General features: G+C 36.1%; 1 protein-coding gene across 1 annotated transcript in view; it reads left to right on the forward strand.

Annotated features, from left to right (window-relative positions):
• The window catches only part of MRC1 (mannose receptor C-type 1), an 88661-nt gene extending 65529 nt beyond the window's left edge, over positions 1 to 23132 (forward strand). Inside the window, exons 24-31 of the mRNA XM_058532820.1 lie at positions 3088 to 3190; positions 6622 to 6854; positions 9312 to 9477; positions 10550 to 10699; positions 19566 to 19679; positions 20207 to 20371; positions 21484 to 21525; positions 22840 to 23132. Coding sequence (XP_058388803.1) covers positions 3088 to 3190; positions 6622 to 6854; positions 9312 to 9477; positions 10550 to 10699; positions 19566 to 19679; positions 20207 to 20371; positions 21484 to 21525; positions 22840 to 23090 — 1224 coding nt within the window. The 3' untranslated portion in view covers positions 23091 to 23132. The remainder of the gene's footprint in view (positions 1 to 3087; positions 3191 to 6621; positions 6855 to 9311; positions 9478 to 10549; positions 10700 to 19565; positions 19680 to 20206; positions 20372 to 21483; positions 21526 to 22839) is intronic.
• Positions 23133 to 26405: the final 3273 nt, after the last annotated feature.

A 26405-nucleotide genomic window follows, 5' to 3' on the forward strand; every position in this document is an offset into this window, starting at 1 on the left:
TATGAACTCTTCAGCTTGGGGGGGTGGATGGTAGTGGTCATGAAGGATGGGAAAAGTCAGCTCCAATGTGGGACTATGTTGTGGTGAGGGTGTATATTTGAACCCAGAGTTATCAACTTTCTTTGCATCAGCTGTCCCTAAACTCTTGAAGCTGTTGTAGTACCCGGGGTATTTGTCTGGAAGCTACAACTCCCTCTAAAGATATCATCGTCATCATCATCATCATTATTGAGCTACCACTCGTAGAGTGGTTACTATGTGCCAAACACTGTGCTAAGTGCTTTTGTACATTAACCCGAGACAGATGATTGCTTCTTTATTTTACTACTTTTAATCTTATGTCATTGAACAGTCAACCAATCAATGTTAAACACCATACGAGGCATTCAGAAAAACGTGAAGCAACGTAAGATTTTGTTCTTACCTTAAAGTAGCTTACACTTAAGCTAGACCACAAGTCTTCTATAAGAAAGAAGACAGTAAAGAAATGGAAGTGCAGGCCTGATGGCATAGTGGTTAAGTTTGCATGCTCCGCTTTAGCAGCCCAGGGTTCGTGGGTTTGGATCCTGGGCGTGGACCCACATGCCACTCATCAAGCCATGCCATGGCGGCATCCCATATACAAAAATAAAGGAAGATTGGCACAGATGTTAGCTCTGTGCTAATATCTGTGCCAATCTTCTTCACTGAAAGAAATGGAAGAAGATAATGACAGGATCAGCTATGATAGTAATTAGGAGGAAAGTAACTTACTACGGGGTAGAGTGATCTAATTGGTCAACACATATCTATGGAGCCCTTCATTTGGTGGAGAGTAGGAATATGAAAAAGAATCACCTGTGAGACTTTTTCTCAAGAAGTTTGAAACAGAATGATCAGGGGAACTTGCTAAGAGGGTGGGGAAGGGCTTGGTAAGTGGACAAGGAAAATAAAGCCTTCAAGTAAAAGGCAGAAGATGGGTTTGGGCAGGAGTAAATGGCTTTGAATGTAGCAGGGATTTTATGCAGAAAACAGATAGGAGTTGGCTTTGAAAGGTGGGAAGCAGAATTGAGAGAAATTTAGATGCCCTCTGGAAGAGTTTGGACTTTGTCAGATGGGCAGCGAAAAAAGGTTTGAGCAGAAAAATGATCTGATCAAAATGGCAACTTTATAACCATTAATTTGGTACCTACTGCAGAGTGGATACATTTTGGTGTTGGGTAACTGATATTCTGCGGAGAAATTATGTGAATCCTCATTATATAAATGAGGGCTGAAAACTTACTGAACAAGTTAGAGTGGAGTGAGGTGGAGTTTGCAATTTTGTGTAAAGCAAAAAAAATTCATTATTGCACAAGTTTTTCGCTTTTAGAACATAAAGAAAGGTGGAAACAACAGAAGCAAACAAAATCTGTATCTCACTCTCCAGAAAAAAACCACTGTTAATTTTTTGTTGATTTTATTCCTGGACTTTTTCTTAGTGTGTGTAAAAATATAAAGTTTATATTTTGCAAAAATGGAATCAAAACACACATACTGTGTTGTTACAATTTCAGGACTTGAAACATGGAGAGGATTAAACACAGTTTGATAAAGATAGTGGGAGAGAACGTTTCATGTGCATTTCGGGGTGGAAACATGCTTGTTGCATACAGGTTTTCTGGAATAGAGCAGAGACTCTGAGCCAGGATAATGGGAGATAAGAATACCCAAGAAGGGAGATGGGGATTAGTGGAGGATCTGTGACATGTAGGATTGGGAATTCCTAATAGTTGAGGCTCATGGGACAATGCGACTGGAGGCAGGGAGGTTGGGAAGACAACAGTAGCATAGGGCAAGCTGTGATAGCTGGGGATCAGGGAATGGAGTAAAGCTGTGTTTCCCAACCATAACAACATTATTAAGGATTGGGGTCTTCCCATCTTTCTGCTCTGCATCCCTGACATGCTGGCTCATCCCTTCATTATTGCATGATAGAGAAGTTCTAGGTGTTACATGCCTTCAAGACAATACCCAATCTTCTCTTCTTTTGTGGCTCTTTATCAACAAGAAACCTTTTCTGAGGGGCACTCCTGCCCCCAGCACACTTCGCATTCCTTGCTTATTGAGAAGCTCCTTGAGAAATTGTTAATCTCATCTATTATGTAGAGAATTCATAATGATGGTAGCACAATCAAAATTAAAGTTATATTGCACAGTGGTTTGAGTTTAGACAAGAAGCCTGAATGCCTGGGATTTGAATCCTGACTGTCATATATCAGCTGTGTAACCTTGGGAAAGTAATTTAACTTCTCTGTGCTCAGTTCTCTCATCTATAAAATGGGCATAATCATAACACCAACCTCATAGGATGAGTACGAGTCTAAATTAATTAATACATGTATAGTATTTAGAACAGTTTTGGATATTATGAGTGTATTAGATTATTAGAACCAATAGGTTAGAAAATCCCAACCATGATATAATCAATGTAATCTATCCAATCTGTCCAGTGACACTGGATGAAAACTCTGGCAGGTACAAGTTTCGTGATTTTTTGCTCACTTTTGGCTTGTAAATATCCTATGGAAGCTTGAAATTGCAAACACATTTACAACAAAATAATAGAATATTTTTCCAGCCCTGGCATACTCTCCTATGAGATTACAAATAAAATGTGAAACTTTGTCCTAGCAATTTGCTCTGAATCTATAATAATACTTATATAAATTAAATTAGCAATGAAATCTATAGATTTTACTTATTTCTGGGTTTGTATCATGGGAATTTATATGGAGAAGATATTGTATTCTCCTGGTCTATTTGGTTCCTAAATTTTTATGGCGATTAATAAAATTTATGATAGCAAAATTTCTCAGACTTATCTCCAAAATTCATCCAAATCTGTTTGGTTTTCAAAAAAAGTAGAATGAATTCAGTATGAGGGATCCACATGGAAAGTAGATGCAGTTGCATAGAATGTAAAGATAAATTGAACATAGTGTAAAGGGATTCGGATGATCTTAAAATTTGGAGATAGGGATGAAGGGTTTTTTTTGGCTTATTAATGAACTGATTTAAATAATTACTGATTCACACTTTTTTTTTCCTTTCTCCGTAAATATACAGGCTGACTGTGTTGTTATTATTGGAGGGAAATCAAAGGACGCAGGAAAATGGATGGATGACACCTGTGACAGTAAGCGAGGCTATATATGCCAGACACCTTCTGGTAAGTTCTACCAAACCTCACCTGCCTGTAAGAGCTGGAGATTTTTAATATTTTTTAAAAAGTTACCTTCTCCTTAATTTTACTGTGAACCTTAAACTGCTTTAAAAATATGAAGTCTTATAAAAAAATGATCATTCCCTTGTACATCAACAGGTTTGTCTGACTCTCACTTTAATCCATGTATGACTGTGACAGACGAAAGGGTGATATTTCTATAATTTATTCATGAATGTGCCCCCTCACCCATTAACAGAAAGTTTTGTGCAGATTAAACTTGAAGTTTAATCTGAAGGAACTCTTTCTAGTTTTGTTAGAAATTTGGGATGTTTGCCTACCTGTACCTTTAAAAAAATGTCAGAGTAGGAATACCTTAGTTCAACTTGCATACTTTGAGAATCATTGGCACAACACATCATATGTGCCTCCTTATTTTTTCTGTATTCTGTGTCTTTAAAAATGTAGATATCTGATTTGTGTTCCTTGTTTCACCTTAGGAAGGCTGACTATGGTTAAATGAAAATAAAACAGAGTTACTCCGAATCAAGATTATGGTTGTATGCATTTTAGTTTCTAGTGAAACTGGAATAAAAATGTCTAGCGACACAAGAAGAAGGTCAGAAATTAAAAGATAGATTAAAATCGAGATGAGGGTCGAGAGTGGGGTGCGTGCTGTCATCCTGAGTACAGCTCTTAGAGGATGAGTTTGGGTTAGAAGGTACTTATTCTCCCAGATCTAACAGATTTTTCTACAGTTTCTGGCGAACCAGAGAAAAAAATGCCAATTCATGACAATGATTGAAAATCACTTAAGATATTTTTAGATGATTGAAAAGTACCACAGAAATTCTAACCTTCTATTAATCCAAAAGCTGGAGCAGGCCATGTCACTTTTCTCTCTGTACTTTGCCCCATAGCACCGGAATCTTAGGCCACCAGTCATGCCAAAGGATGCCTTCTGTGCCTTTGTCTTTTGGGCAAGGGAGGGAGGCTCCTTCCAGGAGCGAATGACAATTCACAAGCTTATATAAAATCTTTTTTTTAAATATAAACATAAGTGATATAATATTTGCGACCAATAAAAAATAGTTTGGCGGCTGGCCCAGTGGCGCAAGCGGTTAAGTATGTGTGCTCCACTGCGGCGGCCCGGGGTTCGCCGGTTCGGATCCCAGGCGCGCACTGACGCACCGCTTGGCAAGCCATGCTGTGGCGGCGTGCCATATAAAGTGGAAGAAGATGGGCACGGATGTTAGCCCAGGGCCAGTCTTCCTCAGCAAAAAAAAAAAAAAAAAAAGAAGAGGATTGGCAGATGTTAGCTCAGGGCTGATCCTCCTCACAAAAAAAAAAAAAAATAGTTTGAAGATTTTTAATGACTTAGGCTTAAGAAAAGGTTCCCAGTGTTAAAGCGAAGAAAGACAGGACATAAAATTTTATAGACTATCAATTATGCGAAAAACACTATGAACCCCCTTTAAGAAAAATACGAACAAAAAAGACTAAAGAAATGCATCAAAATAGAAATAGTGGTTATCTTTGGATAGTGGAATTAAGGGCAACTTTAGTTCCTTCATTGTATTGCTGTATTTTCATGCATTTTTCAAAACCTTTCTCTCTCTCTCTCTGTCTATATATATATAGATAGATAAATATATATATATATATATATACACACATGCACATATATATATCAATATATATGAATAAAAACCACTATTTAAAAAAATACATAACACGTTTTTTGTGGAAATTTCAGAAAATATGGAAAAGCATAAGGAAGAGAAAAAAATTACCCATAATCTAACCACTTGAAAATAACCTCTCAATATTTTAGTTTTTCCCTATGTTTTTTCTATAAATGTTTTAATAAACAAGCAAAATGGACAGATGAGCTCAGTTTCCTAACTGCATATAGCCTTCCGTGAAACATTTTTGTTTACCTCTGCCACAAGCCTCATTTGCCACTTTTAGTGGCCCCCAAATTTCCCAATGCTATTAAGATAAACCCAGATCTCTTCAAGCTGGGAACTGATAAGGTTGTTCAGTTCCTACCGGCTGTGACAGTTAGGATCCTGGCCTGGGTGTCTTGATTTAATGATATTCTCCCAACACAAGGTGGCAGCAACAGCAGAAGAAAGGGGAAGATGGCCTGGCTTGTCGAAAAGAGATTGCTGCCTCACCAGGCGAAATCAAAAGTGTGGCATTTACGTAGCGACAGAACAAAGCAGATGGTGGGTTAGGTGGGTATACGGTGGAACAAGTCAGACAATCGGCCAAGACAAAATCGGTAGGCAAGGATATCTAGAGCCCTAGACCAGGAGTTGGAAAACTTCTTCTGTAAGAGACAGATTGTAAATGTTGTAGGCTTTGCGGGCCATACGGTCTCTGCTGCAACCACTCAACTCTGCTGTGATCATAGACAAGCAAGTATATACAAACAAACAAGCATGGATGTGTTCCAATAAAACTTTATTTATAGACGCAAATTTGAATTTCATATAATGTTTACATGTCACCAAATGTTGTTCATCTTTGATTTTTTTTTTTCAACCATTTAAAAGCCATTCTTAGCTCATGGGCTACAGAAGCAGACAACAGGCCAGATTTCATGCTCTGGCTGTCCTTGGCTGACCTCTTCCCTAGGGCATCAGCCAAGACATGTAGAAACAAGGTCTTTTTTTGGGTCTTGACAGTGAGTGGCTCAGAGAATGGGTGGACCTCAAACAATGATTAGAAACCGGTGCTAGGAGATTAAGGAGGAAAAATCAGAAAGCCAGAGTGACTGGCTTACAAGGGCTCCACCCCTGAGTCAGTTTGGATAAGATATGGGGGGGCTGGGTGGAAGGCACAGGAAATCATCAGTAAGAGTAAAGTTTGGTCCTTGAGATCAAGGTTAAATGAACCAGGGACGGGGGTACGGCTTCATTCGAGAACTTAAACCAGTCTCTTGAAGAGGCATTATTCACAGGTAGAGTCAAATAGATGCAAATTCATGCATAGAGTGGAATAGATGGGGAAGAGAGAAGAAGACTATCCTTGATCTTGAAATGGGACCAATATGGAAAACTAAAGATTAGTAATGACAGGATGATAGATGTTCTTAATTTATGGGATTCAGCTGTGGCATTTTTTTCATCCAGATACTAGATCTCACTGAATTTGTAAGCCCTTTTGTTTTTTTAGTTTAGAAACTTGATCATATATTTGTTGTATTATTCTAAATAGAGTTTGGAAATTATTTAATTTAATCAGGCATACCGATTGAAAAATAGAGCTTTATTTTCCGGTGCAAAATGGCTCATGCAAATATTTTTAACACCTGATGGTTTGGATTTGTGCTATTCTGATTGTTTTTATGATGTAGGAGATAGTAGTCATGTACTGATGGCACTTAACGTTTATTGATAATGCTAATGAAAATAATCTTTTTATTCCAGACCCTTCCTTGCCTAATTCTCCAGCAACAATTCCAACAGATGGCTTTATTAAATATGGTCAAAGTAGCTATTCACTCATGAAATTAAAGTTACAGTGGCATGAAGCAGAGGATTATTGCAAGCTTCACTCTTCTGCTATTGCTAGCATTCTAGATCCCTATAGCAATGCATTTGCTTGGATGCAAATGCAGACATTTAATGAACCTGTGTGGATTGGCCTGAACAGTAACTTGGTAAGACACTGGACACATGCGTGACTTGATGTGATTGATAAATTGTGATTGAATATGATTCCCTTTATGTTCATTCTGTTAAGCACTTGTTATATCTAAGAAACTGTGCTGGGCAATGTGAGTGATACCAATATGAACAAGACCCACTCTTTCAAAGATCCAATACCTTCAAGGAACTAGCAAGCTAGTGATGTATGTCAGAAATCCAACCAAGACTATCTAACTTGTATTAACTCTCATATTGCTTTTGAATGTTTAAATTCTGCATCTAAATGGTTTTATTATTAACTTATTTCTTTCTAGTGTCATGATTACAACTACGCCATGGGAATTAAGGAAGCATGTCAGGGCATGGTTCCTGGGTTATGAGGTTACTTTTTATTTGTTGTGGCAAGCCATTCTAGAGTTATCAATCCTGAAGTTGTGGAGCTACCATCTATGTGTGAGAAATTTCATTTCAGTCAATTCCCCATATTCCATAACAGAGAGAAAGGAGAGTTGGCAGAGAATGGGGTGGAGTTAGGGATGAGGCATTGAACTAAGAGTGGTGATGGAGGAGTTGCCAAAATATTCCTAAAATGAGTCTTCTCTGATGCCCTGAGATCCTTCTATCCTCCATCCATTCATCTGTCTAGCTAGTCAACAAAGAAAATTCCTAGTAGAAGAAATAGAGATGACAACAAGTCATTAAGAGACAATACAAGAACTGTCAAAGAGAGGAATATACAAAATGCTACAAGAGGAGAGAGAAGGGATCAGTTGTGCCACGGGGGAGGATCAAGAGGGCTTCTCAGAGAAAGTCAAACTTTACAGAGGTCATCTAGGATGGTGGAACATAAGGAAGGAGCGCCAAGAAGAGGGAAAAGGATAGAAGAGGATAAAACTGGAAAGTATGTTTGTGTCGGATTTTAGAGCTTCTAATGCCATGATGCAGAGATGGAAATTTATACTTCATGCAATGAGTATTTCCTCAGTAGGGAAGTGAATATTTAAAAGTAAGTAATTCTATGGGGCCGGCCCGGTGGCGCAAGCGGTTAAGTGCACGCGCTCCGCTGCGGCGGCCCGGGGTTCGTTGGTTCGGATCCCGGGCGCGCACCGACGCACTGCTTGGTAAGCCATGCTGTGGCGGCGTCCCATATAAAGTGGAGGAAGATGGGCACCGATGTTAGCCCAGGGCCGTCTTCCTCAGCAAAAAAAAAAAAAAAAAAAAAGAGGAGGATTGGCGGATGTTAGCTCAGGGCTGATCTCCTCACAAAAAAAAAAAAAAAACAAAAAAAAAAACAAAAAACAAAAAAAAAAAAAAAAAAAAAAGTAAGTAATTCTATAATGATTTCTGTGATTAAACTTAGGCAAGACATTTTTATGTCTGTTAACTCTATTTTCAGTAATTAATTTACTTGATAATTCATTCATTTTTTTCTCACCAACATGGTCACAATTCTCTTATGAGTTTAAAATAGGCTTTCATTTATTTTTAGAAAGATTAAATAGCTTTCCACTATATCAACATTTATAATGAAAATAGCACTATTATTTTCCTTACATCTATGGAGTTAATGATCATGTAAGCGTTATTTGGTTAAACATGGTAGAATACTACAAAATTCTAACTTGAGATGTCATGCTTTTGATTTTGTCATTAAATCTTTGGTAATTTCTTGGTAAATTAAATAATGCAGTTAAAAAGGGGACAATGATTTGAAATGTTTAAGAATTCAGTTATCTCTGATTAGTGTCATATACCATCTGTTCTTAGGCATTACCTGTAAAATCTCTTCTAGACTGTTAAAAAGATGCTATTGATAAGTAATATTTTTGATGTTATCAATTAATTTGTATGTGACCATAAATGTGTTTGACTAAATTTCGTAAGAAATTGTGTGCAAATTGAAAAAACAGTCAACTTTTTAAAAACTGCCATCATGGTTAGTTATAGTTGAAAGATCACCTAACTGGAAGGCAAGACACCTATGCTTCTCTGTTATCTACCCCTGTGATCTTATCTCAGTTATTTGTCACTGATACTGTTTCAACAGCCAAACAGTGAGAAGATCAGAGATTAGTGTTTCCCCTGAGGTCCATGAGTTCAATGAAAATTACTTAATTTTTATTATCATTTCAATGACAATATAATAAATATTTCTTTTGTTCTGAAGGTGAAACTTCTCTTTTGCACTGAAAGACTGCAAATAGAGTTTCATAGAATGAGACATAGATTTTTAAGTCAGTGTTTTTCAAATTAGCTTCCAAGGATATATTCAAAGAGATCTCCAAGAAAGCCTGCATTTACTGAATTTGAGTTGGTAGAAATGATTTCTAATGTTCTTTTTATTCCCAAACATTGAAGATTCTTTATCAAATCACAGTCTTAAATATAGTTTTTAATGCTCACTTGGTTCTTTTGGTATTTTCTAAATGAAGCTAGGCTCCATGCTAATGGTTGTTTTGCTCTTGCAGACGAATAATGAATACGTTTGGACTGATAAATGGAGGGTGAGGTACACTAATTGGGCTGCTGATGAGCCCAGACTGAAATCAGCGTGCGTTTATCTGGATCTTGATGGCTACTGGAAGACAGCGAATTGCAATGAAAGTTTTTATATTCTCTGCAAAAGATCAGATGGTAATTGAATACACAAAAACAATCAGGGGATTTGAAACGTTCTCAATAAGCTAATACATACCACTGTTGATATTATTAAACAGTAACATATCTTGGGTAGCTTAAGAATAAGGTAAAACATATTCCTTCCCCTAACAAAAGATGGATTTGGTAATAACAAATACACATAGATCAAAATAAAGGATATAGAGGGCCGGCCCTGTGGCTTAGTGGTTAAGTGCGTGCGCTCCGCTGCTATCGGCCCGGGTTCGGATCCCGGGCACGCACCAACGCACGGCTTCTCCGGCCGTGCTGAGGCCGTGTCCCACATACAGCAACTAGAAGGATGTGCAGCTATGACATACAACTATCTACTGGGGCTTTGGTGGAAAAATAAATAAATAAATAAAAATTATTTAAAAAAAAAAAGGATATAGAAATTTTTTTTCATTGCTAGAGTTTATTTGTTCTTTATGAATTTTTGAAATTTTTATTACTAAGATTATCCTCTGAATCTATGATGTCAGATTCCCCAGGAAATTATGATTACTTTTGATGTCGACAGCACATCTATAGATGTATGTAGATTCATCAGACTCAGTGATATTACAGTGTTACAGTCTTAGAGTACAGTACTCGAATAGAACAGTGGTATAGTACTAGAATTCTAACTATAGCATTTAGTTATATCACAGGTGTCAGTCATAGCTAAGAAGGGTTTATAGGGGCTTAGGATACAGAAAAGGAAAAGAGTGCCTTAAAGGGGAACTCCCTTTGCAAATTATTTTTGGGTGACTTTTTCGGGGGAACTTATTAACATCTTTGTAGGAACTACAGATGTACATTCTTAATTATGAGTGTGATTGATTGCCACTATACCATGGTGCATTCTATTGAAATATATTTAAAATGGAAAAAAATGATAAAGTAAAAAGAAAATGCAACAATAAAAATGGCGGATCCAAATGATTACCATTAGAACCTTTTTTTCATAATGATAGGTGATGAAATTTTCCTGAACTGCTGCTGTATTATTCTATGTACTTCAGAAAATTCAGGTTTTAGCTTATTTTAAATGTCTTTTTATTAACAGAAATCCCTGCTACTGAACCTCCACAACTGCCTGGCAGATGCCCTGAGTCAGAGCACACAGCCTGGATTCCTTTCCACGGTCACTGCTACTATATCGAGTCTTCATATACAAGGAACTGGGGTCAAGCTTCTCTGGAATGTCTCCGTATGGGTAAGTGCCACATTTACTGTAAGAAAATCCCACAATTGTCTATTCTGAATTACCATGATACTAATAACACTGTACATTAAAGACATAAGGAATGTAAGAATAACTGTTTATTTTTCTTAATAATTTATATTGTACAGAATGGTCAACATCATGTCCCCCAAATGTAATTTCTAACATTATAGCCTCAAAATCTTAAAGAATTCCATCAGAAAACAATGATTTGCTGAACAAATCTTTCTTTCTTTCTGCCCTATTATTCTCAATTGTTAGGATTCTTATTCTCTGTTATCCAGAGTGTTGTGTTCACCTCTTATTACTCGTAAGCTCAGGTTTCAGAAGTCTCCAGGAACCACTTTGCTTTACCATTAATAGAAAAGCACTTGGATCTGGTTATCTTATTTGTGAAGACACATAAAACTCAAATAGACATGACATAGATGGATAATATCCCCCCTGAAATAAAACTGTCAAATAAAGTTAATTTTTCAGGGTACATTTAAACATCCACTTAATTAAATCCCACTGAATGTTTTACTGAATTATTTTTTTACTAAATTTTGATTATGCCCTAAGTCAGGGTTCTTCATCCAATAGTCGTGTGCAATGGTTGTATCCTCATTTCCTTCAGGCTCATTCAAAAGTCAGCCTTGAGTTTTGATTTTTTCTTTTTACTTTAATGTATATCTTTTCTTAAGCTTTATTGAAATAATGACAAATAAAATCATAATATATTTAAAGTGTACAACATGATGATTTACTATACATATACGTTGTGAAAGGACTCCCACCGTCAAGTAAATTAACACACATCACATCACATATTTACCTTTTCTTTTTTGGTAAGAACACTTAAGTTCCACTCTCTTAGCAAATTTCAATTATGGCAATATGGTGTTATCAACTATAGTCACCATGTTATACATTAGATCCTCAGAGCTTATTCATCTTAGAGCTAAAAGTTTGTACCCTTTTACCAACCTCTCCCTATTTCCCCGAAAACTCAGCTCCTGGCAATTGCCATTCTACTCTGTTTCTGTGCGTTCAACATTTTTAAAAAAAATTTCACGTATAAGCGAGGCCATGCACTAGTTGTCTGCCTCTGTCTGGCTTATTTCCTTAGAATAGTGCCCTCTAGGTGAATTGGTGTTGTCACAAATGGCATGATTTCCCTCTTTTTAAGGCTGAATAATATTCCATTGTATCTATATATATTTTCTTTATCCTTTCATCTGTCGATGGACACTTAGGTTGTTTCCAGGTCTTGGCTATTGTGAATAACGCTTCAGTGAACATGGGAGTAGTGATTTCTTTTTGAGATAGTGATTTCATTTCCTTTGGATATATACCCAGATGTGAAATTGCTGGATCATATGGTAGTTCTATTTTTAATTTCTTGAAGAACCTCCATACTATCTCCCTCCATACTAATGTACAGTTTACATTCACGTCAACAGTGCACAAGAGTTCCCTTTTCTCCCCATCCTTGTCAGCATTTGTCATCTCTCTTTATGATAATAGCCAGCCTAACGAGTGTGAGGTGATATCTCATTGTGATTTAATTTGTATTTCCCTGATGGTTACTGATGCTGAGCACTTTTTCATGTACTTATTAGCCATTTGTAAGTCTTCTTTGGAAAAAAAATGTCTATTCAGGTCCTTTGCCCATTTTTAAATTGGGTTGTTTTTTTGATATTGATTTGTGAGTGCCTTACATATTTTGGATATTAAACCCCTATTAGAATATGTGGTTTGCAAATGTTTTCTCCTATTCTGCCTTTTCATTTTATCGATGGTTTTCTTTGCTATTCAGAAGGTTTTTGTTTGATGTAGTCCCATGTGTTTATTTTTGCTTTTGTTGCCTCTGCTTATGGTGTCAAATCCAAAAAATCATCGCCAAGACCAACCTCAGAGAGTTTGTCCCCTATGTTTTCTTCTAGGAGATTTATGGTTTCAGGTCTTACATTCAAGTCTTTAATCATTTTGAGTTGATTTTTCTGTATAGTGTAAGATAGGGATTCAGTTTTCTCAGCGCCATTTATTGAAGAAACTATCCTTTCACTTTGTATATTCTTGGCTCCTTTGTTGAAAATTAATTGACCATATACATGTGGGTTTATTTCTGGGCTCTTTCTTCTGTTCCATTGATCTATGTGTCTGTTTATATGCCAGTAATATACTGCTTTGATTAGTAAAGCTTTGTAAAATAGTTTGAAATCAGGAAACGTGGTGCCTCTAGCTTTGTTCTTTCTCAAGGTTGCTTTGGCTATTCAGGGTCTTTTGTCGTTCCATTCAAATTTTAGGATTGTTTGTTCTATTTCTGTGAAAAATGTCATTGGAATTTTGTTAGGGATTGCATTGAATATGTAGATTGCTTTGCATAGTATGGATATTTTAACAATATTAATTCGTTCAATCTGTGAGCATGGAATATCTTTCCATTTATTTGTGTCTTCAATTCTTTCGTCAATGTTTCATCATTTTCAGTATACAGGTCTTTTACCTCCTTTGTTAAATTTATTCCTAAGTATTTTACTCCTTTTAATGCTATTGTAAATGGGATTGTTTTCTTAATCTCTTGCTGATAGTTTGTTGTTAGTATATAGAAACACAACTGATTTTTGTATGTTGATTTTGTATCCTGCAAATGTACTGAATTCATTTCTTAGTTCTCACTGTTTTTTAGTGAACTTTAGAGTTTTCTATAGGTAATATCATGTCATCTGCAAACAGAGACGGTTTTACTTCTTTCTTTTTGACTTGGATGCCTTTTTTTTTTTTTTTTTTTTTTTTTGTCTAATTGCTCTGGCTGGGACTTCAAGTTCTGTGTTGAATAAAAGTGGTGAGAATTGGCATCCTTGTCTTGTTCCTGATCTTAGAGGAAGAGCTTTGCACTTTTCACCATTGGGTGTGATGTTAGCTGTGGGCTTGTCATTTATGGCCTTTATTATGTTGCGGTACAGTGATTTCTTTTTGGTACTTTTTTATTTTTTCTATCTCTTTGTTGAAATGCTTACTTTGTTCCTGCATTGCTTTCCTTACCTCACTGAGTATCTTTATAACTGTTATTTTGAACTTTCTATTGGGTAAATCACTTATCTCTATTACATTAAGGTAGGTTTGGAAATTTATCTTGTTCTTTTATTTGGAACGTATTTCCTTTTTTCTTCATTTTCCTTGACTCTCTGTGTTGGTTTCTGCACATTAGATAAAACAGACACCTCTCCCAGTCTTGAAAGACTGGTCTTATATAGAAGATAACTTCATCCATCAACCCAGCTCAAGCTCCTGTTTGTCTCTCAAAGCTTTGTGATCGTCCAAGCTCCAGTCTTTATTTTTAGTGGCTCCCAGTAGTTGAGGGTGTGCCAAGACCCAATGATATCCCGAAGGAGAGGATCGCGGTCTGCATATTAATACAGGTTGATTAGAAGCTGGACCCATGCCGGCCCCATGGCTTAGCGGTTAAGTGCACGGCTTCGCTACTGGTGGCCCGGGGTTCGGATCCTGGGCGCGCACCGACGCACCACTTGTTGGGCCATGCTGAGGCGGCGTCTTACATAGAGCAACTAGAAGGATGTGCAACTATGACATACAACTATCTACTGGGACTTTGGGGAGAAAAAGGGGGAAAAAAAAGGAGGAAGATTGGCAATGGATGTTAGCTCAGGGCCAGTCATCCTCAGCAAAAAGAGGAGGATTGGCATGGATGTTAGCTCAGGGCTGATCTTCCTCACAAAAAAAAAAAAAAAGAAGAAGTTGAACCCTCAGGCAGCAGCTGGGAAAGTACATAAGCCAGGTGTGTGTACAAGCTCCTTCTAGAGAGAAGTTGGTGACCTGGTTTATCATTGCAGCAAGCCAGAGGGAGAAGATGGTGGACGTGCCCGCCAGGTCCCCCAGGCTTCGTGGAGGATCACAGCTAGTCAGCAGATGCATGAAAATTAGCATCTAGACCCCCAGGCAGTAGGTTGTAAAGAATGCAGTCAATCCTCTTCCAGGGAAAGACAGAAACGGGCATTTTTGCCTATTTCCTCTTCTCTGAGCCCTGGGAATATGGGCCTGGTGAGTGTTTACATGCCCATTAAGAACTGCCTTTTTGTTTTCTTAAGTCCTGTAGGTCTCATGACTGGAAACCCCATTGGCTTTCAGAATTAGGTGTTTTGGGGCTCATCCCTCAGGTGGTAGCTTTAAAACTTGGGGTGCTGATGTGTGATCCACACCCTTCACTCCTCAGAGAGAAGCTGGGAGGTAGGGGTTCCCTCCTTATTGTATGTACTGTGCTGGGGGTGGGATTTATGGAGAGAGTGTGTCTCGGCCTTTCCTACTAATTTAGATGTGGGTATTTTCTGTCACCCTATGTGTAGGAGTCACTGAGCTAGCTTCTGGATTTCTCTGAAGGAATTGCTCCATATTTAGCTGCTCATTTAGTGTGTCTGTGGGAGGAGGGAATTTCAGCGGCCTTCTGTGTTACCATCTTAGTCCCTCCATATGAATTTTGACTTTAAATTCTGAGTCAGGTGAAGTCTACTTTGTTAGTTTTTGCTTCACGTATTTTGGGGCTTTATTGTTAGGTACACGTTAAGTCTGTAATTGCTGTATATTCTTCATGAATTGAAATTTTAATCATTGTAAAATGTCCTTATTTGTCTCTAGTAACAATTTTTGTCTAAAAGTCTATTTTGTCTAATATTAGTATAGCCACTACAGCTCTTTTTTAGTCACTATTTGCATGGTGTATCCCTTTCCATGCTTTTACTTTCAACCTATTTGTGTCTTTGACTCTCAAGTGTGTATTTTGTAGACAGTATATAGTACGATCATTTTTAAATTTATTTTTATTTATTTACTTTTTTAAATTCATTCTGCCAATCTGTGTCTTTAATTGGAGTAGTTAATCCATTTACATTTAATGTAGTTACTGATAAGGTAAGATTTATAACTGTTATTTCATTTATTTTCTATATGTCTTATGTCTTTTGGTTCCTCTATTTCTCCATTTCTGCCCCCTTTTATGTTAGATAGATAGTCTCTAGTGTACCATTTTAATTTCCTTGTTATTTCTTTTACGATGTATTGTTTATTTTCTTAGTGGTTGCCCTGGGGATGACAATATACATCTTAATATGCAACAATCTACTTCAAATTAATATAAATTTAATTTTAATAGTGTACAAAAATTTTGCTCTTATATAGCTCCATTCTCTCCACAATACTTTGTGCTATTATTGTCATGCAAATACATCTTTATACATTGTATACCTATCAGCATAAATTTATAGTTATTGCTTTACGTAGTTGTCTTTAAATCATATAAGATTAGAAAAAAAGAATTACAAACAAAGAATAAATTAATACTGTCTTTTATTTTTACCTATGTAGTTACCTTTATTGGTGCTCTTTATTTCTTCATGTGGATTTGAGATACTGTCAAGTGTTCTTTCATGTCAACTGAAGAACTCTCTTTAGTATTTCTTATACAGTAAATCTGCTCATGACAAATTCTCTCCATTTTAGTTTATCTAGAAATGTCTTAATTTTTCCTTCATTTTTGAAGGATAGTTTTTCTGGATAGAAAATTGTTAGTTGACAGTCATTTTCCTTCAGCCTTTTGAATATGTCATCCCACTGCCTTTTGGCCTACATGATTTCTTCTGATGAGAAATCAGTGTTAATAATACTGAGGCTCTCTTGTACATGATGAGTCACTTCTCTTGTGCTGATTTTAAGATTCTCTATCTTTTGACGGTTTGACTATGATGTGAATCTCCTTGAGATTATCCTACTTGGATATTGTGAGCTTCCTGGATGTATACATTAATGTTTTTCATCAAATTTGGGAAGGTTTTTGCCATTATTTCTTCAAGTCTTCTTTCTGCCTCTTTCTTTCTCTCCTTTCCTTCTAGGAATCCTATTATGTGTATTTTGATGTGCTTGATGATGTCCCACAGATCTCTGAGGCTCTGTAAAGTTTTCTTCTTTTTTCCCTGTTATTCAGACTGGGTCATCTCAATTTACCTATTTTCAAGTTTGTTGATTATTTCTTTGGCTTAAAAAATTAAGGCCCTCTGGTGGGTTTTTCCTTTCAATTATAGTAATTTTCAACTCCAGAATTCTATTTTTAAAAAATAATTTCTATCTCTTTATTAATATTATCTATTTGGTGAGACATCGTCTCATACTTTCTTTTAGTTTTTAGACATGTTTCCTTTTAGTTCTTTAAACATCTTTAGCACAGCTGACTTCAAGTCTTTGTCCAGCAAATCAAAGGTGTGACTTTCTCAGGGTCAATTTCTAATGACTACTTCTTATCATGGATATGGGCCATACTTCCTTGCTTCTTTGTGTTTCTTGTAATGTTTTGTTGAAAATTGGATATTTTAAATAACATAATAGGAAACTCTGGAAATAAGATTTTTTCCACTCCATAGAGTTTGTCATTGTTGCTATTTGTTGTTGTTTGCTATTCCTTCACTAATTCTCTACAGTTTGTATTCTTTTTCATGTGTGGTCACTGAAGTCTCTGCTTAGTGGTCAGCTGATTAGGAAAAGATTTTCTTAAGTTCCTAGAAAGAATAAGTCTCTCAGGTTTTACTGAGGGGCTCACCTGCCTTCCACACTCATACAGGCAGTTTAAAACTCTGCCTTTGCCTTCATGTCCTGCTTGTGCAGACCCTCAAGGTCAGCCAGAGGTGAGAGCTTAAGGATTTCTCAGTTCTTGCACATAATCCTGGGCATGTGCACACCCCACTGCATGTCTGCAGCCTTCTAGATTCCCATGAATAGGTCAATGCTTTTTAAAGCTCACTATGGACATCTTATTCCCATTTTTCCTTTTAAGTTTTTTGGTTAGCTTGTTGTTTCCCTCAACTGTTATACCTGCCTCAGGCAGCTGTGATGCTAGACAATTGCCACTGATAGTTTTAGGCAAACACTCCCAGGAAAAAGGCTGTTTACACTGAATGAACTCTGAATCAGATCAAATAAATCAAGCTTTGCAAGTGAGGTTTTCCAGGGAACTGTCAGAGAGATCAAATAATGAAAATTTTTTGAGAATGGGAATTTGAAAGAGCTCTAACCCCATTCTGACTTTTCCAGTGGCGTCTAGGCTGCTGGTTTTCACTGTGATTTTGCAGCTGTTGGTTTTTAAGACAACCACAGAGCTAGGGATAAGGCAATGGGAATAGGACAAGGTAAAACACCATGAAGCTCACTGTTCATACCAAGAATGAATCACTTTTCTTGAACAAATTCTTCCCGGATAGTTATAAGCCATTAATTAATTTTCAGGGCTCTAAAAAAGTTGATTTTGACAAATTTTTCAGTGTTCTTACTGCTTTTTTAGAGAGGAGGATTTTCAAGTGTACTTACTCTGCCATTCCTTATGATGTCACTTGAAGTCTGCTTTGGACTTTTTTAATTAAAAAAATGTTTTTCCTTTATGTTGCCAAGTATTTTCTTTTAATTTTGCAATGACTATGTAGAAACTTTGTTTTCAATTTTAGGTAACTGTTTCCTGTAAATGAAACGAATGATTCTCGTTCATCAAAATATGTCACAAATATTTTGAAATGGCCATTGTCTATGAAATATATTTAATAATGGAATATGTAATTGTGCAATGAAAACAATAATCAAGGGGATAATCCAGGACCCAGTAACGTGGAATACAGGCATATGGTTAAGTGTAGGCCCTCACGATACAGAAGGCCTGGATCATGCCATGACTCTGCCCTCTGCTATCATTAGGATCTTGGCAAATTGCTTAGCATCTGTACTTTAGGTTCCTTATCATCAAATGGGATAACAATAGTACCCATTTAATAAGGTTATTGTAAAATTTTACTGAGATCATGCTTGTAAAGCCCAAAGCAAAATGTCTGGCATGAAGTGCTTAAACTGTATTAGTAGTTATAATTGAAAAGCTATAGATTTTTACTATAAAATCTAATGCTGACGCTGAAACAATCTTAATCTAATGTGTGTGGTTAATGCCGTAGTCATCTAGCCAGTCTTTTAGTTTCCTCTCTCTTCTTACTTTGTACAGTCCTATCCATAACAGCTAGAGTAAGACTCCTATAGTACATTGCTTCATTCTGCTGCCTGAAAAAACTAAGTGTTCTTTAACACCTTAGCCTAAATACCAATCTCTTGCCATGTGCAGTGAGGCCTAACCCAAGTCTTTTTTCACCCGTTGACCAGATTAGTCTAGCCAAACTGAGCCATGTATTAACACTATTAATTCCTCCCAGTAGATTGATCTATCTACCCACCTACCTGTCTACTATCTTTATCGTATTATACCACCATAAACCAAATATGGAAGATTCCATGTGTCTGTCAGCCGTGTTCCTGAAGAAGCTCTATACTTCCCTCTCTGTCTTTTCTCTTATTCTTTCTCTTCCTGGAATTATTTTCTATCTTTTCTACTTGAAATCCTATGTTCCTTAATATCTTAAATTCTATTTCCTTCATGCTCCCTTTTAGTTGCTTCACCTAAAACAAATCTTATCCCTATTTGACATGTCAATAGCATACTATACTTATTTTCTCATCCAATACATTCCTTTATACTCTCAACTCATTGCTACCCACTGAACCATAACCTTCTTAAGACATATTCTATGTCTTACTCATCTTTGCATGTCCTGCGGCAACTTGTTCAGTGCTTGTACACAAATGATGCTTAAAAAATCATATTTTCAGAATGGAAACTGAAATTCTGAGAGGACAGATGTCCACTCTTTGAAATTCTTCCCCTTAAGTGGAGATGTTGGGATGACTTTTATTGCTGTTAATGTCAATACTGTCATTCTAAAAATATTTTCAGTTACTTAAATATACTTCATCATATTTATTCTTTTACACTTTGCAGGTTCCTCTTTGGTTTCCATTGAAAGTGCTGCTGAATCGAGTTTTCTGTCGTATCGAGTTGAGCCACTTCAAAGCAAAACCAATTTTTGGGTAGGATTGTACAGAAATGTTGAAGGTAATTTTTGCAGAACAATTATTTAATCACAAATATTTCAAAATATTGTACATAAAACAAGGTTTCAGTGCCAGAAAGTCTTGCCTTAAATAATGATTAATTTGTGAAGAGTTTAAAAATTCAAACTCATATTTTCATTTGAGATAAGAACTGAAATTTTAAATGACTCACATATTATGTTATCCTGAAAGTTCCTAATTAAAAGAATGTCTCCTATAACTAAGTTAGTTAAAAAGAAAATAATTTCTATCTTTTGCCAGAAAAAATATTAGGGAAGGATGAGTATACATATTTGTACTAATTAGAAGTAAATTTTCAACTAAAGCTTTATAAAAACCATTTTCTTCTCAGTTTCCTTCCCTGTAATAATTAGTCATTATAATCTTGCTTATTAAAAGTCTAATTATAGACAACTATTGACTGTAATATAAAACAATATGCTTAGAAATTTTGCATGAATAAGTTAAGTTTATTTTAAGATGGGTTATTTTGAACTTCTGTTTTTCTTGGCTTTATTTGATAATCAGGAAAGTGGCTGTGGATAAACAACAGTCCAGTGTCCTTTGTCAACTGGAACGCAGGAGATCCCTCTGGTGAACGAAACGATTGTGTAGCTTTATATGCGTCTTCTGGATTTTGGCATAATATTCACTGTTCTTCCTACAAAGGATATATTTGTAAAAGACCAAAAAGTAAGTAAGAATTTGTCCCATGGAACATATGTTCACAGGCCACCATTTCTTTCAAATATTAAGATATCAGGTGTGGGATTATAATGTGATTACAGGTGCCTTGCAAGTTCTCCCCCCGTTATAGGGGAAAAATCCAGTCTGCCGTGGTGATTGATTGTCTGCAGCTCTGAGTGAGCACGACACAGTCTCTGTCTGCTTAGCTGACATAACGATTTTGGTATATCAGTACACTTATAATGGGATATCCATGTGTATGGATTTGCGAAGTTGCAAGCAGTATGGAGAGCCAGCCTACAAAGCTTTATGGCGTGAGAGGAGAAGGGGTGAAGCAGTCGCCCCGGCTAAACCAGAGGAGAGCAGTGTTCTGGAGAGGAATCAGAATTTATTATGGAATAAATCATGTAAGACCAATTAAGTCACCTTCTGAGATTGGGTGATAGACCACATAAGGACAGGGATTGAGGGAATTAATAGTGTTATACGTTCATGATGTGTTACTATCTGGAGTTTCATAATATTTTTATGCCATTCCACTTCACATAATATCCTTCCCAAGAGATGAAATGATTAATTAGATAATAGATTTAAATAAATGAATTAGATAAATCAATACTTCATCCTCAGTGGTTTTTCTTGTTTTAGAATTGTGTAGTTCTTCAGTCTTTTAAAATTCTTTTCTAAGATACAACATTCTTTAGTGCAATGTTGGAGTCTTATTTTACTTTTCAGTCAAGTGCCTTGTAATACCTTAGGCTTCACTGGGCCGATTTCAAAACTGCTAGCCCAGAATACCTTATTTATGAGTAGATTGGATAAATTTTGAGGGTGAGAATCAGTGGCTCAAAAGCAACTCAGAGGATTGTATTTTTAGATCTTACAATGTATTCAAACTCACCATACTGTAGGATGCTGTTATAGAATAGATAGATCAAGATATATGGATTGATCTATCAATCAATCTATCAATCTATCTACTGTCGATCTATATCATATCATTTGACTTTAAACCAAATATGGAGGATTCTATGTATCTGCGAACCAAATAATACTATCTACATGCAATTATTATGGGTTTTTTTAAGTATTTAATTAATTTCTTATTTTACAAACAGTTGTTGATCCTGAACCTACTCAGACATTAATTACAACGAAAGGTAAGACCGTTATGAAATTTCAGGTTCTGTACTAGTAATACATCACTATAGTTTGTTTTAAAAACCATAATAATCCCTTCCTACACTCCTCACACTCTCAGTAGAATTCCTTGAGCTGTACTAGCCTTTGTCATTATGTCATGAACCTTCCTTGAATGATTCTCTAGAGCACACTTTGGAGTCAAGTTGGTGTTTTACTATAGATATTGAAGACATTGATTACTCCTTTACAAAGAGTTGCCTTATGAAAACCCATGAAAGAAATTTCTCTCAGGAATCCCTGTGATATTTTCTTTTCTTTTCTTTTTGTGAGGAAGATCAGCCCTGAGTTAACATCCGATGCCAATCCTCCTCTTTTTGCTGAGGAAGATTGGCCCTGGGCTAACATCCGTGCCCATCTTCTTCTAGTTTATATGGGACGCCGCCACAGCATGGCTTGACAAGCGGTGCCTCGGTGCGCACTCGAGCTCCGAACCTGCGAACCCCGGGCCCCCGAAGTGGAGCGCGTGCACTTAACTGCTATGCCACCGGGCCAGCCCATTCTTTTCAAGAATATATATATATATATATTTTTTTGATTTAAGAAGATTTGCCCTGCGCTAACATCTGTGCCAGTCTTCCTCTATTTTGTATGTGGGTTGCCGCCACAGCGTGGATGCTGATGAGTGGTGTAGGTCTGCGCCCGGGAACCAAACCCAGGCTGCCAAAACGGAGCATGCCAACCTTAACCACTAGGCCGTGGAGCCAGCCCCTAAGTGATGTTTTTAATTTTATAGACAATTCAAATTAGGTAACTGATCCTATTTCACTCATTTTGTGGGCTGCTAAAAAAACTCAAAGTGAGATTTATGGCTTGCCTGCAACCCCCTTATTAACCTCATGGGTGCTATTGGTTAATTAATTATACTCATGAGTTCAAATTTCCACTACTCATATTCTCTTTTCCCTAATGTTCTCTCTTGCTTTTTATTATCATCATCATTATTATTAGTATTCTATTTATCTTCATATGATGTATTTGTAAGCAGCCTTAAATTATTTTGAAACAGCTATAAATATTTTAAGACATCGAATCACTAGCTCAATGCTACATGGACAGATGAAATATTGCAACTGAATAATAATCTTGATATTTATAATAATTCTTCATGTCATATGTATTCCTGTTTTCATGTCCTGCCTGTCTGTTTGGCAAATGTCACTTGAAAGAATATTCTTGCATTTTAGTTTTTCAAAAAAGAAATTGTTGTTCTCCATAGCCTTCTACCTTCTGCCTCCCTCCTTCTTTTTCCTAATGATTTTATTTATTTATAGCTGACTCAAGGAAGATGGAACCTTCCAAACCATCTTCCAGCAAGGCAGGAGTAGTAGTCGTCGTGATTCTCCTGCTTATAACCGGTGCTGGCCTTGCTACGTATTTCTTTTATAAGAAAAGACGTGTGCACTTACCTCAAGAGAACACTTTCGAAAACACTCTCTATTTTAACAGTGGATCAAGTCCAGGAGCTGGTGATACAAAAGATCTCGTGGACAACATTGAACAGAATGAACATGCGGTCATCTAGTATCATCATGTGACTTAGATATATTTGAATTTTATAAAATTGTAACTATCATCATGTGACTTAGATATATTTGAATTTTATAAAATTGTAACTAAAATGTTAAGGTCTTTAATTCAATGTGATTGTTTCTTTTAAAATTAGTACTGTATTGCACTGGTCTGTCCTTTTTCTTTGCCTAATTGAAGAAATAATTGCTCATTGTCTATCCTGGCAAGATATTTTCACAAAAGAGGGATAATAATATTGACTACCACTTTTAAAAATATCTTAGATGAATACACAACACAATAATGCCAACGTTGAAGCATCTTTCATGTGTAGCCAGGGTCAATTGAATGTAGATGATAAGAACACCAAAGACCTAAGCTTCTTGAAATAGTTTAAGGAGTTCCCAAAGAAATGTTACCTATTGAATTGTAATTCAGTAATTAGAAGACTATTTCAAAAACCAAGCACAAATAACCTCAGGTAGCATAAAAATTTAGTCACTTTTTTCTTTTACCACTCTTGATTTTCACTCCAATTATTTAGAAGTGTATTTGCACATGTGCAGAAAGAATAAGGCAGCTGAGATTCTTGTGTTCCCCAAGCAGAGTTTTCTAGGCCAAATATTGCAGATGTGTTCTTTGTCCTGTTATATGTATATCAGAAATTCCAAGATGTGAAATAAAAATGTAAATTTGCATAACTGGATGTATCTAGATAATGTAAAATAAACATCAAAGACAAGGTCTATTTTTAATAGATTTGTATTTTGGTGATCTTGCTAAGTGTCAATTTTCTTCTAAATGCGATTTGTTTATCCGTTTAACTTACACTTGGCTTTACTCTGAAAATAAACGATTTTATTAGTAGAGGAATTCTTTAAATTAAACCCTCCATCTATTTGGAAAAGATATGTTGCTAAAACACTGTGCGTAAAATGAATTTTTTACCGTAATCCCCCAGATCTTTCCCTGTGACATTGACTCAACTGAGAATTCAACAATCAAAGACACTGTTATTGGGAATTAGATCTCTAAATAGCTTTTTCCAACTTTAACAATTGCCTTTTGCATAAGGATTTTGCTTTAGTTAAAGCTTCATGTACATTGTGAAATACGTTGGAGGTTTCACATCTCACCCAGGTACCAGACTGCCAGCTCATTCTTGCGTTTCCCAAGGGATTGCTCATGGGCAGGAGCGCTCCTTACCTGAGGTCCCTGGACAGGACTCCTTGGATGGCATTAAGGGATCTATGAAGGCCCCAAATTGCATGCAAAATGTTGTTTCTATTTGTGTTTGTGTCTTATTTTCCTTCCCAGAAGAAAATAGCTAGATTTTCAAGAAACTTCTACAATTCAAGAAAGATTAAGCAGCACATTGGGATGGGTAGAACAGAGTTTCCAATACCCCTACTTAGATAGGTGACAGGTTGAAAAAAATGAGATGTGAGAGGTGGGCAGTTGTGGAAAGGGTTGCTGGGAGCAAACAACTCTCCTACGTTTCAAACAATAGAAGACAAATTGCTTTCCATTTTCTTGGTAAGAACAAACCTTATTCCATTTGAGGAAGTTCCAATGGGAACAACGGTTGCAGCATCAAAGCTGTGTGTGGTGAATTATACTAAAGAAATTCCTTTCCTAATATAATATATATAAAATATATATTTCCTAGTATATATATTTCTAATATATTCCTTATATATATATTCCTAATATATATATACATTCCTGATATATATATTCTTATTATATATATTTCTTATATATACATATTCCTAATATATATATGTTCCTTATATATATATTCCTAATATATATATTCCTAGTATATATATGTTCCTTATATATATATTCTTAATATATATATGTTCTTTATATATGTATATATTCCTAATATATATTCCAAATATGTATATATATTCTTAATATATATATTCCAAATATATATATTCCTAGTATATATATATATATCCCAAATATATATATAGTCCTAATATGTATATATTCCTAATATATTTTATTTTTATTTTATATATATTTTTATTATATATATTTTATATATATAAATACATATATTATTTTTTCCCTCAAGATACAAGAGAGAATTAGAAACATGAAATGAGGAGAAATACATGAGTGAGCATGGCTTACACATTCTTTACACAAGTCATTTTTATTATAATCTACTATAATTTTCATATAATTCAAAATAATGCATTTTCATAAAAAATATTTTGGACTTCAAAGAACATCTATCTCACACTTAAACATCTTATCTTTTCAAGAGACAGCCTGTGTTCGGCAGAGTACCGAGTATTGTATTCACACCCTCACAGTATCCACTCAAACACAGAATCAGGTGGACAGGTCATCTGTGTCTACTCACCTATCCCAGCAGAATACTCAAGTATCAAGGCTATTTTGCGGGGGTAGGGTATACAGGGTGAAGAGAGTTTTGTTTTGTTTTGATTTTGGTTGTTGTAGTTGATTTGTTTTCATTTTTTATACATTTGTTTTGGTTTTGGTTGTTGTAGTTGATTTATTTTCATTTTTTAACCAGCAGTTCTCTCTGGGGATTAAATGTCTAACAAGTGCTCTCCGCAGTGGCTTTGCACTCGCTTCAGGTATTCATCAGAATTCAGCAGCTGTAAGATTCTTAAGAACGTTTTTTTCCCAGTTGAACTCAAACAATGTGACTAGTCTGTAACTTGAACTCTAAAAATAAAGGTGATCTCTGCAGAGACGGGCAGACTCCTGCTACAACCATTTCTCAGTATTCCTCCCGCATCTGTTTGTAAATTTACCCATTCGTTCATCGACTATTTCTTGAGCATCTAATACGTGTGCCAGGCATTGGGCTAGCTCCTGGAGACTCAAATATGGGTAAGAAGCAGGGTCCATCCACAAGAAGCAGACAGTCTAGTGGAGGTCCAGGCACAAAGAGACGACTTTCAGCAACGTGGCGGGTGTGTTGGGTAGAAATACACATTTTTTCCAGCTGTATTGAGATATAATTGACATATGATATTGTGTAAGCTTAAGGTATACAGTGTAATGATTTGATATATGTACACACTGCGAAATGATTACCACAGTAAGGTTAGTTAACACATCCATCACCTCACATGGTTACAATTTGAAATATGCTTAAGATATTAATGAAACAGTGAGAGAGGCAGATATGGTTTCAGCAGGGCAGAGCCAAATTTTGTGAGGCCTGAAGAGTCATCTTTTGGGGGCTGTCTTTAAGAAAAAGAATACAAAAATAACAGGTACAAAAGTGAAAATTTATTCAGAATAAGAAAAGAAATCATGACAAATGAACTTTAAG

Source organism: Diceros bicornis, chromosome 36 (genome assembly GCF_020826845.1).
Source record: "Diceros bicornis minor isolate mBicDic1 chromosome 36, mDicBic1.mat.cur, whole genome shotgun sequence".
Lineage (NCBI taxonomy): Eukaryota > Metazoa > Chordata > Mammalia > Perissodactyla > Rhinocerotidae > Diceros > Diceros bicornis.